The sequence below is a fragment of the Gastrolobium bilobum genome, unplaced genomic scaffold (assembly GCF_033153095.1).
Source record: "Gastrolobium bilobum isolate Gb01-03AN ecotype WA unplaced genomic scaffold, APGP_CSIRO_Gbil_v1 utg306624, whole genome shotgun sequence".
Lineage (NCBI taxonomy): Eukaryota > Viridiplantae > Streptophyta > Magnoliopsida > Fabales > Fabaceae > Gastrolobium > Gastrolobium bilobum.
Genome location: NW_026896596.1, coordinates 1 through 19314, shown reverse-complemented (window position 1 = coordinate 19314; position 19314 = coordinate 1). Strand labels below are relative to the sequence as shown.

General features: G+C 44.2%; 2 protein-coding genes across 2 annotated transcripts; one reads left to right on the top strand and one right to left on the bottom strand.

The window, feature by feature from the left end:
- Positions 1-13634: 13634 nt before the first annotated feature.
- Positions 13635-14560, bottom strand: LOC133300807 (NADH-ubiquinone oxidoreductase chain 2-like). Its single transcript, XM_061500395.1, has one exon. The coding sequence runs from the start codon at positions 14457-14459 to the stop codon at positions 13815-13817; it is 645 nt and encodes a 214-aa protein (XP_061356379.1). The 5' UTR covers positions 14460-14560; the 3' UTR covers positions 13635-13814.
- A 2856-nt stretch (positions 14561-17416) lies between these two features.
- LOC133300806 (NADH-ubiquinone oxidoreductase chain 2-like) lies at positions 17417-18226 on the top strand. The gene has a single exon (XM_061500394.1). The coding sequence runs from the start codon at positions 17621-17623 to the stop codon at positions 18224-18226; it is 606 nt and encodes a 201-aa protein (XP_061356378.1). The 5' UTR covers positions 17417-17620.
- The last annotated feature ends 1088 nt before the right edge of the window (positions 18227-19314 follow it).

Genomic DNA, 19314 nt, shown 5'->3' with positions numbered 1-19314 from the left:
AAAGAATCGCGGGCTCAGTTTCCTCACTCCAAGTGCCCGAACAACACCGGTGACAATGAAAGCTTCACAAACACGTGCTCAACCTTACTGAACTCCAGTGGACGATGCTCAACATCAACGTAGTTCTCCTGACGACTCTGCGCCTGCATCAGCTTTCCTCTGATCATCTGACCCGATAGATGGTAAATCGGACAAGGTCTAATCCAAACAACTCTTTTTATCTCCAAACTCAGACCAACAGGTAGGAGTTCTACACCTCCTACCAAACAGCGCCTCGTAGGGTCCATGCCCAGGCTAGCGAGGAACACACAAACACAAAACTCTACTAACGACAGGTACCTATCCCATGTAGGGCCCTGCTCCAAGGTGCACGCCCTCGACATGTCCTCCAAGATCTGAAGGGTCCGCTCAGTCTGTTCTACAGTCTGAGGGTGATAGGCTGTACTTAGTCTCAACTGAGTTCCAAAAGCTCTCAGCAGCGCCTTTCCGAACCGAGATGTGAACTTCGGGTCCCTAACACAGATGATACTCTCGGGCACCCCGTGAAGACTCACGATCTCGCGAACGACAGTTTGGCCAACTGCTTTGTCGAGAAACTCACCTTTACCGGAAGAAAGTGGGTAGACTTAGACAATCTGTCCACAATGACCCAAATAGAGTCAAAAACAGCCTGGGTCTTAGGCCAACCCGTCACGAAGTTCATGGAAATACTTTCCCACTTCCATTGCGGTACCTCAAGAGGTTGAAGTTCATCAGACGGCTTTTGGTGTTCAATCTTCACATTCTGACAAATCAAACACTTGGACAGATACACATCTATGTCCTTCTTCATTCCTGGCCACCAGAAATTCCCTTTCAGGTCTTGATACATCTTTGTAGCACCAGGGTGAACAGTAAACTGTCCCTTATGGCCCTCCACCATAACCTCTTCGGTCAACGGACCTCGAGGAATCACAATCTACTTCTGAAACAACAGAAGTCCATCCTCATTCCAAGACACACCGTCTTGGTTCTTCACGTACTCGACACACACTCTCTGCACTTGCGCCTCGTGGATCTTCTCCATAAGCTCCTTCTGACTCTCACAGTCTCCATCTCGAGAAGTGCATCCTCAAACAAAGAGGTCACCCTCAGAACTCGAAGTTCCCCAATGACGTCACGACATCATCCGATTCTCTGGGATCATCAGTCATTCCCTCAATAGAGGTGACCTACCCCACAATTCTAAACTACACAACACTCGAGTGAGTTGGTCTTATTCTATGACTCTAACCTCAACAGACTAGCACTTATAATCAATATCCTCAGGATAAATCATATTTAGTTCAAAGTGTTAAATCATCTTCATGTTTAATTCCACCAATACATGTTAGTTAACCAACTCAATTACATAGTAACGTACCTTAGTTCATGTACACCTGCAAAAATTTCAATTTCAATAACATAATAGCGAAAAACTCTATGTAACAGTATACCTCAATCTCCATGGTATCTGCAAAATCGAGAGTTAGTCAAAGGTGAAATAACATTGATTTATTAGCACAGTTTATGGTACTCATTTCATGCTTAACACTACCCCTGGTGTTAACATGCCAACTATTTACGAAGCATAACAAACTCAACATAAAATCCTAGAGTCATGGAGACCACTCAACTCACAAGCTACTTGTACATGCACTGCCTCGCATATACAAGATCACACGTGGCCTTGCCACCAATTCTAAGTGTTACACACTCAGTTTCCCTGAAGAGAATTTCACATCCTCAAACAGAGTACCATCACGCTTAAGTAATGGTGTAAGGCCTCTTACCTTACAACAAAAATGACCGGTGCTCCCAAGGAGACACGCTCGGTCAAGAAGTCTTTCGCCGAAAGACCCTCAGAACACTACTTCAACTCAGCCAATTCTGGTGGCGTCAATTGGTATGGAGCTAAAGCAATAGGCCCACACCAGGCAACAACTCACTGGAGAATGCTATCTCCCGCTGTGGCGAACACTCAAGAATCTCCTCAGGAACACCTCGAGGAATTCCTTCACTACAGGAATGCCAGTGATATCCTTCTGTGTCCCACTCACCAAACCTCCCAACATGACATATCTGAATGCCCCTGCTCGCAAAGCTCTCCTGGCCTGCATCAATGAAATATATGGCGAGGAACTAGCTGTGGAATCACATGGAGACATCACCACACGCTTTGCACCGCAAACAATCAGTGCATAGTTTCTAGACAACCAATCCATGCCCAGAATAATCTCCAAGTTGGCCATCGACAATCCTATCAGATCTACCGAAAACTCACGGCCGTCCCACTGAAACGCTACATCGCGATGAAAAGTGGTAGCATCAAAAATTTGTCCGATGGCGGGAGTCACCTGCAACGGTGGAGAAAGCACAGACATGGGAATCTCAAGCCCCAAAGCAATCAGGGTAGAACCAAACAAATGTGTAGTCCCGGAATCAAACAAAGCATCAAAAGCAAAACCACCAATAGACACAGTACCTCTGAAAAGGTTCGGAGCGCTGTCCAACTGCTGTCTATCCAAGGTGTAAACACGCCCAACAGAAGGTGGCACTGCAGATGCCGAAGTAGATGCCATCGGAACCATCTGCAAAGGAACTGCCTGAACAGCTGCAGCTCTCGCCGTCGACGACGGACAGTCTCTAGAGAAGTGGCCCTTCTTGCCACACTGGAAACAGATCAGCTGACCTGACACACAATGACCAGCATGCTTCTTTCCGCACCCCGCACATCTCAGAGTGGAAGGAGGCCTAGCAGAATTCCCCTGCTGTGAAGCAGCCCTCTTGAATTGACCACGCGCCTGCCTAGTCGCAAACTGTTTACCTTTGCCCTTCCCGGCAAACTTCATGTCCTTCCAGGACGTAGGAGTAGGAGTGGAACCAATAGTCCTATTGGTCTCGTCGACCTTGGCTCTCTTGGCCTTGCTCGCAATGCAAACATCATCGATATCATTACACTGCTGAACTAGTGTACCAAAGTCTCTCGAAGAAGCACCAACAATATGCTCAGCAATCACCTCACTAAGTCCTCTGCGGAACTTAGCTGCCAGAAACGTCGGAGTAGGAGGAACCATCCGGAAGTGGGCAAACTTCACCAGCTCATTAAACTTGGCCAGGTACTCGTCAACAGACATCGAGCCCTGAACCAATCGGTCAAACTCCCCATGCTTCCTCTCGTGCGCATCGTAGGGAAAGTATCTGCCCAAAAAGCACTCCTCGAAGAATGGCCACGTCAAGACACGGCCCTGCATCTCAAAGGCACGAGAGGTGTTCGTCCACCACTCATGGGCATCGCCCTCCAGCATGTAAGTCGAGAACATTAGCTTCTGTGGGTCTGTACACTGCATGACCCGAAATATCTTGTCCAGCGATTCCAGCCATCTCGCTGCAGCAATAGGATCCAAAGACCCCTCAAACACAGGTGGCTTATGCTTCTTGAAAGCATTCAGCCGGCGATCAATCACATCACGCTCCTCAGCATTCCCTACAAGGGGCTCCATCGTCTCAGCGACATGAGTAGCACTGCCAATGAGACTCTAGCTCTCCTCTTGACCACCAGGTGGAGGCGGTGGCGGTGGTGGCGGTGGAAACTGGCCTACAGCAGGACCAACCCTCATCTCCTCTAACATGACTCTCATCATCGTCATGTTCGCCTCGAGGACATCCTCAGTGGTCCTCCGGTTCGCTTCCCGAACCTCTGCTGCGGCTATCCGGTTCGCCTCGCAAACAGCGTCCATCATTGCCGCGTTGGCCAATCTAGTGGCCTCCTGGTCGGCTAATGTAACACCCCGTATATATCCGGTAATGTTATCATACTATCGTATTAAGCAGCGCTTAATTAAAAATGCGGAATATGTTTTTCTTTTCAATTATGATGTCATTATCATTACCAACTTGCTTATTAAACAATTAATAAAATATCGCATGTATGTAATTGCAATAAACCAGCTAACTGAAAATACCTCATAACAGAGATAATAAAAATGTGGTTCTAGTCACGGAACTACTACAACGTAGACCGGACCATCTAACAGTTTATACAACTCCAATCTAAAGTACTAACATAAAGTGTCATGGACAATCCCCATGCTCACTCAAATAAGGCAACACGCCTAACATCAGTCTCAACAACAACATAATCATAAATAGCGAAAAACATAAACAACATCGATATCCAGTCATGGCAGCAATACAACATAATATCATCAACTAAGCTCTGGCCTCCTACCGCCAGAGGCATCAGTCACCAAACTACCGGAACCTGAAATAAGCATTCCCCAAACGTGGGGTGAGATCTCTAAACAAGAAATCTCAGTAAGACAAGGGGTCCTCAAGGATCTTCCACCCCAAGCTCACTTACATGTGCAATATAAGTTCAAAAGCAGTTTATCATCATCGGTTCTAAATAGTGCAATGTAGCAGATAATCATGTCATGTGTGTCAATTCTATTCTACTGGCAAGAGAAATGCAAGATTTATATACGTCTAATACCCACAAATAGTGCAAGACGCTACTTGCATCCACCCCGGATCACCGTCTTGTATGACGCTACATACTCAGGCTTACCGTCAAGATGGAACAACACATGCATATTAAAAGCCATTACACATAAAGCTCAACAGCATTTCAAATATTCAAAGCATGTAACACAACATGCATACAACCATACCCCCATGGGACATGGTGGATCCACAACATGGCTAAACCGAGGACACGAAAGCTTACCTTGCAAGCTAACACCCAAGGCCAAGAGTCCACAGCTCAAAGTCCAAACATAGCAGATTCACAATCTGTTATAGACCAATACTATATCAATAATAATGCACCACAAGCATATAACTTAAAGACAACGCCTTTCCTTTCGTTTTACGTCTTAAGGCTCCATACCAAGCCATAAGCCCTTAATCACTTGATTCTGACTTAGTTCGTTAATTACAGAAGTTCAACTTCATCAATCTAGGGTCCACAAACCCCCAATAGCCTACTGTACACACAGTACAACTACTGTTCTACAAAATCCCAGAATATCCGGATAAACCACGGGGCATATCCGGATATGCAATATCCGGATATTTCACTGTACATATCCGGATATCTAGATTCCAATATCCGGATATCCAATATCCGGATATCCACATCCCATATCTGGATATCACATATCCAGATACTTCTCGGGCACATATCCGGATATTTCACGACAGAATGCAGAAACTGCATTTCGTGAAGATATCATTCTGAGGTTGGGTTTTTACCGATTTTAAACACCTAAACATGCATTTCTAGGTGTGTTTGACCAACCCCAACATTAAGTTATCATCTTTTAACCTTTACATGCATCAAGGTTCCATTTTTTAAGCTCAAAGACTCAAGATCAAAGGTGATGAAGCTTACCAAAGCTCAAACTTAGAAAAAGGGTGCTCTTGGAGCTCACACAACAGCTCCAAGGTTCTGACTTCAAGGGTGCACGAAAATGGTGATCAAGAGTGATCATTTCACACAAAAGTTCACTCCTTGAAACTCCCACAACCAACAGAAAGCCCCAACCACACCAACACAAGAACTCAGCCCCAAACCTTGACTCACACCAGCTTCCACAACTCAGAAGATGGGACCTCAACCTCCAAAGACACTCACCCAAGTGTTTACTCAACCAAAGAGAAGAAGAAATGGAGCAAAGGTGGCAACTTGGCTCACAAATGGAGGAGAAAGGGTGACAAAGGGGTGGCTAACTTCAAGCTCAGCACACTCTCGTAGAGAAAAATAGTGGCACCTAGGGTTTAGTGCCAATCATGAGGCTATATATAGAGGTTTAACAATTAAACGCACAATATTAACTTTAAATGCTGGGCTTAGCATTTTAATCCCAAACTCTGAATTCTTAACCTACTCAATTTTACAAGAATTATCATATTTTTCTTATAATTTTCTGAGCACCTTTCCGGTACGCGCTTTTCAAAGCCAGTACCGGTTTCTAGCACCAGTTCTCATTATTTGGACTTGAAACTCGTTTTACAAGTCCTACATATTATTCTATTAATTATCATGCACTTATTATAATTTTCCGGGATACTTTTTCGGTACGCTTTTATACCGACTGACAGAACCGGTATCTGCACTTTTCTTCCGAAAAACGACTTTCAGCATTATTACTCACTTACTATAATTATTAAAGCCTCATAATAATTATTAGGGTCAATTATGGAATCATATCCTACTTTCTCATAATTTATTAATTGAATTCCTTAATTAACGGTGCGGGTTCTTACAGCTAACCTAGCCGCCTGCATCTCAGCCAATGCAGTCTGGATAGGGTCGGTTGACCCTCAGAAGTCTCACGTGTCCTCCCGGATCTTACCATGACTCTGCACAAGTTACACAAATAGTGAGTTGATCAGGCCCACGCAATGTGATCACATATGCATTGTCATAATAAAAATCGACGAAGTAGACACAAAAGACAGACACAACCAAGCAACCTAACTATTGCTATACATACAGGCTTTTCCCTCGAACCAGGCTCTGATACCACTTGTAACGCCCGGCCGCTTCAAGAATCAATGACTACACCACATACTAACACGAGACTTTTCAGTGTGCTTTTTCCTCACTCGCACACTTTCCGGAAAACTTCCCAGGAGGTCACCCATCCCAGAATTGATCCAAGTCAAGCACGCTTAACTGTGGAGTTCTTCCGATCCAGGCTACCGAAAAGCAGATACATCTTGTTAGTATAGGTAGTACCAATTAATTCTTATAAGCTATTCCAAACTGTGCAATCTCACACCTGGCACAGTCTTTGGAATCCCTCTCTTTCGGGTGTCGATTCAATTCATTCATGCATGTAACCCCCCGCTAGAAGCCTGTCAGGAGCCGCTCCTTGTCCGTGCCTCTTTGCACCGGCGATCACTCCCCGCCCTCGTCAGCGCTCGGGATGTTACATGCCCACCAGCTTCCGCCTGGTTCGTCCTCGAACCACACCGTATTGGATGAGAGGCCCTGTTCTGATACCATAAATGTAACACCCCGTATATATCCGGTAATGTTAGCATACTATCGTATTAAGCTGCGCTTAATTAAAAATGCGGAATATCTTTTTCTTTTCAATTATGATGTCATTATCATTACCAACTTGCTTATTATTCAATTAATAAAACATCGCCTGTATGTAATTGCAATAAAACAGCTATCTGAAATACCTCATTAAATAAATAACATAAGATGGGTCTCTAGTCACGGAACTACAACAAAGTAGACCGGACCATCTAACATTTTATACAACTCCAAACTAAAAGTACTAACAACAAGTGACATGGACAATCCCCATGCTCACACAAATAAGGCAACAAAGCCCAACATCAGTCTCAACATGATAACATAATCTCAGTGCGGAAAACATAAACAGCATCTAGTCCAGTCATGCTAGCATAAAGCAGTAATAACATAATCATCTAAGCTCCGGCCTCCTGCCGCCTGAGGCATCGGCCCCCATACTACCTAATCCTGAAATAAGCATTCCCCAAACGTGGGGTAAGATCTCTAAACTAGAAATCTCAATAAGACAGTGAGTCCTCAAGGATCTTCCACCCCAAGCTCACTTACATGTGCAATATAAGTTCAAAAGCAGTTTATCATCATCGGTTCTAAATCAGTGCAATGTAGCAGATAATCATGTAATGTGTGTCAAATACTATTCTACTGGCCAGAGAAATGCAGGATTTATATACGTCTAATACCCACACATACTGCAAGACGCCACTTGCATCCACCCCGGATCACCGTCTTGTATGACGCCACATACTCAGGCTTACCGTCAAGATGGAACAACACATGCATATTAAAAGCCATTACATATAAGGCTCAACAACATTTCGAACATTCAAAGCAGGTAACACAGCATGCATATAACCATACCCCCATGGGACATGGTGGAACCACAACATGGCTAAACCGAGGACACGAAAGCTTACCTCTCAAGCTATACATCAAAACCAAGAGTCCACACTGGCCCAAGGTCACCAAACAGCACAATCACAGTCTGTTTATAACAGGAATATCATCAATAAACATACTTGATTGCTTAATTATTTTCAATACTTCATTTTCATCTCTTTATGAAATATTCTAAGATTTTAATATGTTAAACTAGACATCTTCAGCTTTACAACGACATATTATACGCCTCAATCGGAGTTGTATAACTTCGGTTATGTTTTACGAAAAGTGACTGTTGTAACCAGAATTTCCAGCAACCAAAATGCGACTTCAAAATGACACTGCAATCAAACCACTTATCCAATGGCTACTAAATTTTACAGAGTTGTATCCCTATGTGTTAGCTTTACATAGGTTCAAACCTCACTCAATTGGGAGCTCTGTAGCTTGAGATATCGCAATTTTACTAAACTAGGTCGTTGTTGTAACATTTGCACTAGGTAATCGATTACCATACAGGGGTAATCAATTACCCTTCATGGTAATCGATTACCACTCAAAGGTAATCGATTACCACCAGTGCAGAAACGTGAAAATGCAGATTTTTCTGCATAATCCGAGCTCCAATGGCCTCCCAAGGTTCCCAAATCCGGTTTTTCCACAAAACAGATATTCATTTACACTTATTAGCCTTAGATTAACAACCTTTAACATGATTAATCAAAGTTACATCTTTTCATGGCATAAACAAGCTATTTTCAAGAAATTTCAAAGGGAAAGTTCAAGGTATACCTATGGGGTCCTTGAACTCAGAAAAAGAAGAGCCTTTAATGCTCAAAGAAGTGCCCCAAGCCTCTGCCTTAGTGGTGAACGAAAATCACCACACAAAGGTAAGTTCTTTTCCTCCAAAGCTTGGTTCTTTAAGCTCCAATGGAGGTGAAATGCACTCACACTCCCACAACAAAGGAGGCAGCCCCCAAGACTCAGAAAAACAGCACCTTGAGCTCACGAGAACACTCTCCCCACTTCCCCAAAGCTTGTCACAAGCTCACCCAATGATGGAGAAAGGCTTTCAAGAAGAAAATGTGGAGTCTTTGGCTTAAAAATGAAGAAAAGCTCCAACTTTGTAATGGAGAAGAAGGTGGCAGCCAGGGGAAATCAGAAACTCACGTAGGAAGGCTTCAAATTCTGACCTAGAAGTGTGTGCCCCTTGTATTTATAGGCGCGCTTAAGTTAATCGCGCAATATTAGCGTTAATAGCTACGCTTATCATTTTAATCCCAAACTTTGAAATCTGAAACTACTCATTTTTACAAGTATTATCATATTTTTCTTATAATTTTCGGAGCACTTTTCTGGTACGCGCTTTTCCATAGACGGTATCAGTTCAGACACCAATTCTCATTATTTTAACTTGAAATTCGTTTTACAAGCCCTATATTTTATTCTCATAATATATAATCACTTTTCATAATTTTCTGGGATACTTTTTCAGTACATATTCATACCGACTAGCATAACCGGTATCTGCACTTTTCTTCCGAAAAGCGACTTTCAGCATTATTACTCACTAATTATAATTATTAAAGCCTCATAATAATTATTAGGGTTAATTATGGAATCATTTCCTAATTTCACATAATTAATTAATTAACTTCTTTAATTAACGGTGCAGGTTCTTAGAGAGAGCCAAAAAAGGATCTTTCGTGTATAATCCTGCATAATCTCGAATGTTATCTGTTCCGGTGCATAGACTAAATGATACAATGCAAGCAAAAGTTCCTAGATTCATGGAGATATAGAACAACATATAAGTTATCATGCTTGCATATCCACCATTTGAGTCTCCAACAATTATTCCAATAATTACATATCCGATTTGACCTATGGACGAATACGCAAGCATACGTTTCATGCTTGTTTGGATAATAACAATGAGATTCCCCAATATCATGCTAAGAATAGCTAGGATTTCCAGAAGAAGATGCCATTCGTTTGATGAGAAATAAAAAGGAATATCGAAAATTCGAGTGGCTGAAGCTGAAGCGGCTACTTCCGAAGCAAGTAATTTGATTACTTATTGAAGTGATTCTAGTTTGTTGGTTACTGTAAGAGTCAGAGTTGCTTTCTCTTCCTCTTGTCAGTCTTTCATTTCTGTATGAGAGCCCAAAAGGGAATCAATCGTTAGCATTCCAATCCGTAATGAATCTCTTTGTCTTATATTATCTTTATCGTATTCGAAGTAGTAGAGCGAGCTTATGTGCTTTTCATTTAAGGGAATGGTCATTCGCAAAAGAAGTGAGAATCTCCTTCCACCTTTGATGAAAATCGTATCATCCTTGCCTTTCAGCCTAATCCGTTTAGCACGTAATCTGTAGTCCGATCGTCTTACATATGTAGTCCAGTCGGTCAGTTGGTAAGTAGAGCGTTGGCTAGGCTATTCCTTATATACGATAGCATCACGCCTTTCACCAAGCCGACCCTCAATGTGGATGAAGCCGCTTATTTTGCGTTGACTTCCGTCCGAGGATATGTATATCAACAAAAGATTTAGTGAGAATTTACCCTTATCTTATATATGCAACCACCGGTGCCAGTTTTAGGGCTCAATCAAGGAAGGCAGACCTCGGAAGCAATACAAGATAAGGTTCGTCAGACTTTATCATTCATTCCTCCGGGTAAGAGGGAATTGCGAGACGTAGCTACGCCCTTCTTCCATGATAGTAAGTAGGTATACTAGAAGCCAAGAAGCTTGTGAACACATTCAACCAACCAGAGAGGGGGCAAGGACAGTTAACCTCAAAAGTGAAAACCCGCCGTCCATCACAAGCAATGAGCCATTGACTTCAGCTGGCAGTAATGCATCGACATGGAGTGTCCTAGAAGACCCACAGATTTTCACCCATTCCAGGCACGTGCATTGCATTGAGATATACCAACTTCGCACGATCGATATAACAAGGATCCAGTCCTTACCAAAAAGACGATCTTTCGACAGGATGAAATCAATGCTTGGTTCCTGCCGGTTTGACGAGAAAGAAAGACATTCCAGAAGCTTCACTTGTGACCGTGACCGAATCACAGAAAGAGAACGAGTGAGGCGCTCTCATTTCATTCCCAGCCGCTTGGCTGATAATGAGGAAACGAATTCTACCTTTACCGATTGGACTGGTCCAACATCTCCACAGGACGCCCTACCAGTTGGCGCAAGGACTGCTTTTGCCCCGGGACCAAAGAACAAAGGGAAGCTCTCACTACCAGTGAATGATGAAATGCCTCGACTTAGAAACCACAGCCCTTCTGTCGAGAGGAAACAAAAAATCCTTTTTATCAAGATAGAATCTTAGGGATGCCTTGCAGTTGAAGCCTCTGGGCTTAGCCCTACTATGACCGAAGAAGACGATTTAATAAAGATAAAGAAAAAAAGACTCCATGAGCCAGTTACGCCACTTCAGCACAAGGTCTTGAATAGCCTATACGAATTCTCACAAGGAGAGAGACGACCCTTCTCTTACGTGGGACACGGAGATGGAAGAATGGTAGGACCGACTTTCAGACTTAGCCAAGGAACGACCGAGACCTCGAACATGAGAAAGACTGACGCCTGATTCAGGAAGGGACACGAGGGCTCCTCTTTCTCACTGGAAGATCCTAAGATTCTACAGTAGAATAAGTCCCCAACCTTCAAAATGAAGGATCAAAAGTCTGCTTTCCAAAACCCACGCAAATGGAGGCCGATGACCTCAGACCCATAACAGGGGTCAAAGCTTTTCCATATAGCAACTTGATCCATTATAGGAGGCCTCTGTCATTAGAAGAAGACCGCTTTGAAGCTAGGAGAAAAAAAAAAATGACTAAACCAGCCATCTACGCGGGTTGGCCACTAAATAAGAAGGCCTCTACGAACGCTTTCACTAGAGAAAGAGAGAAAGGCCCGTTCGGCTATGTAAAGAAGTCCCTGCAGGCTCCAACCCAGTCCTAACATTCTACAAGAAGAGTGTCCGACGTCTAACAAGCAACGGCTAACGAGAGAGCGCTAGCGCGAAAGCCGCGCCCATTTCTACCCTTGGCATCCGTTTTCTTGCTTTTTAAGTTAAGTAAAGACTGACTACGAGCTAACTAATCGAATGGAACTGTCTTTAATGAAAAGAAAAGCGGAGGCCCTTGCTAGCATTGTGCTTTGGAATCGATTCTTTATCAATGGCCCACCCTTTCTTTGAACCTTGTCAATGATCGAACTTAAAGATATGAACTGAGTGCCATTTTTTGAGTAACTGAGAACAAGGGAGAGGGATATGGAAAGGATGAAGTAATGAAAGACGAAGTCATTGCTAGTAGTAACGACTTGTCACGATCCATTGGTTCATATAAAATCCATGTCCTAGGTGTATCAAAAAACATTCTTTTCGCTAAGCGTATATAATAAAATAGAGTGAAAGGTCCACCCCGAAAGGGGGTACTAACTAACAGCTGAGTCCTCTCCGAACCGCAGGAGATAGTTGCCCATCATACGGCTCACCAACTTCACTTGCCTCTATGGGAGACTCGCTCCGGGCAGGTTCGGATTACAATACACGGCTCTACGAAGGAAGGGGTTGGTGGGTTAGGAACGTTTTCAATATGATTCTTTTTCCGTATTTGTTCGATGAGAAATGCAAGACGAAAAAGGAACCCATCTTTTCGACTGGGAAATGCGAGTCTGTTTTGTCCACTTTATCCATCCCTCTCTATCAAAATGATAAAAAAGGAAGGCGAGCTTGCTTCTTATTCTCGTGTTCGATCTCTTCCATCTCTGCCCCGCTCGTTGTCACCTATGTTGAAGAAAGGTTTGGAACCCTGTAGAGAATGAGGAGGGGCCAAGGATCTTCCTCTAAACAGTGCTTATCGGGGCTCCACTCTCCCCCCCTGAATAAGTAAGGCCCCTTTAGCCTGGGCGAAGATGGGGATAGGGAATAAGGATGGAAGCCCCCTTCACTCTGCCAGGGACTGGACAGGGGTTAGCTCTCTAAATGTGTAGAGCCGAGTGTAGTGTGGTGTAGTAGTAGGCACTTCTAGGCCCCTTCCCGGCTACTGGACCACTCCAGTGCTTTGGGTACTACGGACCCTCTGCCATCCATTGCAGCAGAGCCGTTTCATGAGCGGGGGGGGCTAAGCGCAGTTCTTTGAATCAAACGTTGAATGAAATCGATTCTTTTTTAGATATAAAAATCTAAATCGGATAGGATAGATGGATGGATCTATCTTTCTATTAATATATATATATGACTAAAAAAAATGGATTTCTATAGTTAAGTAGCGTAGCAAGAAGCCCCAAATCCTTGATTTGGCCAGGAAAGACTGCACTGCTTTGGGCCCAGGAAGCGAAGGGAATGAGCTCGGCTGCTTATCCTCCACACTTTTATCCGTGCCCGTTTCGCATGCGCTTCGCGCGCCATTGGCGCTTTGCTCTCCTCTTATTCTTCATTGGACGGTTCGGATGGACTTCGCCGTTCTTTCCCAACGAAAATAGAAAAGGCTGTATCACATCGAGATGTCGATTCGTTTTCCGCCCCCAATGAGATGGGGAATTTGTAACCCCCTATTTTGACTTTTGTTTTGACCCTTCATCTTTCTGAATGGAGGCCCGGCTCGCGTCGTTCCAACAACCGGCGGGGAGCACCTCAGTATACGATCGCGCGCAGTAACTGGGAGTCCTTTTTTTTTTGACACCTAAGGCCAACTTCAATTCACCAAACCAAGGTTCATCTCGTGTAGTGATTGTGGACTCGTACAAGGATATTGAGTAGACGGTTGATGTTTCAGACTCGACCCTCTCTTTCGTAGCATGCATTCCCATCGGTGTCGCAACTGATTCGGTAAGCTACGTGTCCGGTGCACGGAGAACTGCCTTCGGTCCCCCAAACTGACTTACTCGTGGCAACCTTCCGGCCGCCCAACAACCTATAACGCTAGTCACTACTCCCACTGGGGCTAGGAAGTAAGCCCCACAACCCAAAGCGGCGAAGAACAAATAGAATTTGCTACAAAAGCCGGCTAACGGGGGTATTCCTACGTATGAGAACATAGTCATGGAGAAGGTAATAGCCGAAATAGGATTCGTTTTGGCTAGAGCGCCCAAATCTGCCATATATTTGACACGGGTTTGCCGTAATGCTAAAACTATGGCGAATGCATCTATCGTCATTAATGCATAAATTAAGATACCAATTAGTAGTGATTGAATTCCGTTTATGGTTCCACATGAGAAACCAGTACGAATATAACCTACATGTCCAATTGAACTATGAGCTAGAGGTCTTTTGACTTTCGTTTGGGCCATGGCGGCCAGTGCTCCTAAAATCATAGAAGCAATGCTGCAGAAACAGAAGATTTGTTGCAATGTAGCTCCATAGGAACCATAAATAGAAACACGTGAAATATTAGCAAAAATAGAAATTTTAGGCGCAATAGAAAGGAATGCTGTAACCGGGGTGGGTGAACCCTCATAGATATCAGGTGCCCACATATATAGAGTCAAAAGAGATATGGAGTCCGAAGGGGAGGGGGGTTTTCTTCGGGGCTCGAGAGATGGAATAGATAGGGCCAAAAAAGTTTTTAATTCGCCGCTGGGGAATTCACACGAAAGGGAACGAAGAATTCTCGACGACAAAAAAAGTGCTCTCTGAACCGAACGTGAAAGTAGTTTTCCATCAGACGGCTGTTCCCGTAACTCCACTCTCCACTTGGATTATATATCCAAAAAGGTCCGCTCTTGGCCATTCCACACGCTGCCTAGCAGAGGCGTGGTTATCTCAAGTGGATTCTCTCTTTTTTAGTAGATGCCGAACCTGCTGCCCCATTGACTAAGAAGGGGGCGGACGCAGCAGCTACATGGACCCCTTCCTTTCTGTTGTTGCCAGCGCTTTCCCGGGCCGAGATATAAAGGGCAGGCATTCGGGGAACCCAAAGAAGTCTTTCGACTTGATTCATAGATTGAATCAATGATAGATAGAAAAAAGATATCTCGTTCATCTATCTTTTTTTTTCTCTACTCTAAAGAGGAATAGAATAGACATCCCCTTAGATGTCTATGTATCCTTTATCCCCATTTTTTTTAGAGATAGCAGATAAGATATAACGCTCTAAAAAAAAATGGAGAGAGAAAGAGCAGATGGATCCTATCCCCTATATCGAACACTAAATCCTATCTATTGATAGAAAGATCTTCGTAAAATACCGGACTTTGCCTTTTTTTTAGGAATTTTTCATTCCTCATACTCATATCCAAGGCAGCTTACCACAAGCACCCCACCCCATACGACTAGTTGGGGTTCGCCTTTTTAATCAAACAAAGTCAGTATAAGTAGTAGGGGCTTCATAGCTACTTTCATTCTAAAGGAAACCGAAGAACCAACCTTTCAATCAATAGGAGCCCTACTTCCCTCTTTGCGACCTCATCACTTCAAAGCGCAAACCAATTTCTTTCTTAGTCACCGGGCGGAGCGCACCTTTGGTACTTTGCTTAAGTAGGGCGAGCTTTTTGTTTGATAGTGACTTCTTTCGTTTGGTAGGGCGACGAAAGAAAGGCTACTTCAATCTAAAATTTGAAACAGCCGGAAACTTAGGGTCGCCTTTGGAAGCGTTTGCCGGTAACCAAAGCGTCACGACATAATCAAAAGGAAGGAGTGACGCTGACTGAATCCAATCCATAAACCCGGAAACGAAAAAAAGTTCGTTCCCTTTCGAAGAGCGGCATCTTTCACTTTTGCTTTGCCTTAGACTCTATTGGAACAAAGCAAAGAAGGAGGCGGAATCATCGCAAAGGCCTAAGAAGGTACTAAAGGTCCTCGGACTTCCAGGCGGTTTTTCATCTTTGACAGCTGTTCACCGTTGGATCTCGCTCTACGATAGAAAATCAATTAAAGCCTCTATGTATCCTAATTGCGCCAAGCAAGATTGTCCTTTCTCCATTCCATTTGTTCCAATAGAGTCTAAGTAACATGCAAAAGTGGGTTCCTATGCTTTCCTACTGACTTTACAACGAAAAAATGGATTTAATTAGCGTCACTCCTTCCTTTTGATTATGTCGTGACGCTTGGTTACTTTAAAGGGAAGGCAAACGCTTCCAAAGGCGATCAATTTTTTTTTTTTTCCCTCTCGAGTTTCCGGCTGTTTCCTAGATTGAAGTAGCCTTTCTTTCGTCGCCCACAGTTTTGATAAGCAAACGAAAGAAGTCACTATAAACAAAAAGCTCGCCCTACTTAAGCAAAGTACCAAAGGTGCGCTCCGCCCACTTTATATATGAAAGAAATTGGTTTGCGCTTTGAAGTGATGAGGTCGCGAGGGAGAAAATGGGGTGGCTTGTGGTAAGCTGCCTTGGATATGAGTATGAGGAATGAAAAATTCCTAAAAAAAAGGCAAAGTCCGGTATTTTACGAAGATCCTTCTATCAATAGATAGGATTTAGTGAGGGGATATCCATCTACTCTTTCTCTCTCCATTTTTTTAGAGCATTATATCTTATCTGCTATCTCTAAAAAAAATTGGGATAAAGGATACATAGACATCTTAGGGGATGTCTATTCTATTCCTCTTTAGAGTAGAGAAAAAAAAAGATAGATGAACGAGATATCTTTTTTCTGCATTGATTCAATCTATGAATCAAGTCGAAAGACTTCTTTGGGTTCCCGAAGCCCCGAATGGATTGTGGATCGTTTCTGCCAACGAAATGAACGCGGAGCCCGTTCCGAATGCTTCTCCGATCCGGAAGTTCTCGCGAAGAGAATAAGATGCTGCTCCCCCTCCCTCTGTCTTTTCTCGCTTTGCTAATCTTCCCTTCTAACGCCGGGCGGCGGCGGGCGCGGGAGGAAGAAACCTAAGAGAAGACGCTCTTAGGTTTCTTTTTTTTCAGTGCAACACAGGAAAGGCGCCCTCTTTTTTTCATCCCTGCAGCTTTCCAGAAACCAAACCCACCCCCTATTTGAATAAGGCTGGAAAGAATGCCCGCCAAGTTCAGATCAGGGAATGCTTCCCCCAACCATGAAAGGAAAGGCTCGACGAAGGGAGGGAGATGCGGCGGGGGAAGGAAAACGCTTTCGGAGATCGATCTTTTTTTTTTTCATCGAAAACGAAGAAGGCCGAGGATGGCCTACGGTGCGTGTTATCTGAAGGGAACACGCTTTTTCGACCGCGGTGGTATGATTGCCGGGCCCTCTCCTCGTTCCGCCCGCTGGCCTATTGGGATAGCAGCCTTCGGGCTTTGCCTGCCCTTTATATCTCGGCCCGGGAAAGCGCTGGCAACAACAGAAAGGAAGGGGTCCATGTAGCTGCTGCGTCCGCCCCCTTCTTAGTCAATGGGGCAGCAGGTTCGGCATCTACTAAAAAAGAGAGAATCCACTTGAGATAACCACGCCTCTGCTAGGCAGCGTGTGGAATGGCCAAGAGCGGACCTTTTTGGATATATAATCCAAGTGGAGAGTGGAGTTACGGGAACAGCCGTCTGATGGAAAACTACTTTCACGTTCGGTTCAGAGAGCACTTTTTTTGTCGTCGAGAATTCTTCGTTCCCTTTCGTGTGAATTCCCCAGCGGCGAATTAAAAACTTTTTTGGCCCTATCTATTCCATCTCTCGAGCCCCGAAGAAAACCCCCCTCCCCTTCGGACTCCATATCTCTTTTGACTCTATATATGTGGGCACCTGATATCTATGAGGGTTCACCCACCCCGGTTACAGCATTCCTTTCTATTGCGCCTAAAATTTCTATTTTTGCTAATATTTCACGTGTTTCTATTTATGGTTCCTATGGAGCTACATTGCAACAAATCTTCTGTTTCTGCAGCATTGCTTCTATGATTTTAGGAGCACTGGCCGCCATGGCCCAAACGAAAGTCAAAAGACCTCTAGCTCATAGTTCAATTGGACATGTAGGTTATATTCGTACTGGTTTCTCATGTGGAACCATAAACGGAATTCAATCACTACTAATTGGTATCTTAATTTATGCATTAATGACGATAGATGCATTCGCCATAGTTTTAGCATTACGGCAAACCCGTGTCAAATATATGGCAGATTTGGGCGCTCTAGCCAAAACGAATCCTATTTCGGCTATTACCTTCTCCATGACTATGTTCTCATACGTAGGAATACCCCCGTTAGCCGGCTTTTGTAGCAAATTCTATTTGTTCTTCGCCGCTTTGGGTTGTGGGGCTTACTTCCTAGCCCCAGTGGGAGTAGTGACTAGCGTTATAGGTTGTTGGGCGGCCGGAAGGTTGCCACGAGTCGAGTCATGAAACGAGTCCACAATCACTACACGAGATCCTAATTGAAGTTGGCCTTAGGTGTCAAAAAAAAAAGGACTCCCAGTTACTGCGCGCGATCGTATACTGAGGTGCTCCCCGCCGGTTGTTGGAACGACGCGAGCCGGGCCTCCATTCAGAAAGATGAAGGGTCAAAACAAAAGTCAAAATAGGGGGTTACAAATTCCCCATCTCATTGGGGGCGAAAAATGAATCGACATCTCGATGTGATACAGCCTTTTCTATTTTCGTTGGGAAAGAACGGCGAAGTCCATCCGAACCGTCCAATGAAGAATAAGAGGAGAGCAAAGCGCCAATGGCGCGCGAAGCGCATGCGAAACGGGCACGGATAAAAGTGTGGAGGATAAGCAGCCGAGCTCATTCCCTTCGCTTCCTGGGCCCAAAGCAGTGCAGTCTTTCCTGGCCAAATCAAGGATTTGGGGCTTCTTGCTACGCTACTTAACTATAGAAATCCATTTTTTTTAGTCATATATATATATTAATAGAAAGATAGATCCATCCATCTATCCTATCCGATTTAGATTTTTATATCTAAAAAAGAATCGATTTCATTCAACGTTTGATTCAAAGAACTGCGCTTAGCCCACCCGCTCATGAAACGGCTCTGCTGCAATGGATGGCAGAGGGTCCGTAGTACCCAAAGCACTGGAGTGGTCCAGTAGCCGGGAAGGGGCCTAGAAGTGCCTACTACTACACCACACTACACTCGGCTCTACACATTTAGAGAGCTAACCCCTGTCCAGTCCCTGGCAGAGTGAAGGGGGCTTCCATCCTTATTCCCTATCCCCATCTTCGCCCAGGCTAAAGGGGCCTTACTTATTCAGGGGGGAGAGTGGAGCCCCGATAAGCACTGTTTAGAGGAAGATCCTTGGCCCCTCCTCATTCTCTACAGGGTTCCAAACCTTTCTTCAACATAGGTGACAACGAGCGGGGCAGAGATGGAAGAGATCGAACACGAGAATAAGAAGCAAGCTCGCCTTCCTTTTTTATCATTTTGATAGAGAGGGATGGATAAAGTGGACAAAACAGACTCGCATTTCCAGTCGAAAAGATGGGTTCCT

What these genes read in the sequence shown, in the direction of transcription:
- LOC133300807 (XM_061500395.1), bottom strand. Translation starts at nt 14,459, where the DNA reads ATGTGGGCACCTGATATCTATGAGGGTTCACCCACCCCGGTTACAGCA.
- LOC133300806 (XM_061500394.1), top strand. Translation starts at nt 17,621, where the DNA reads ATGTGGGCACCTGATATCTATGAGGGTTCACCCACCCCGGTTACAGCA.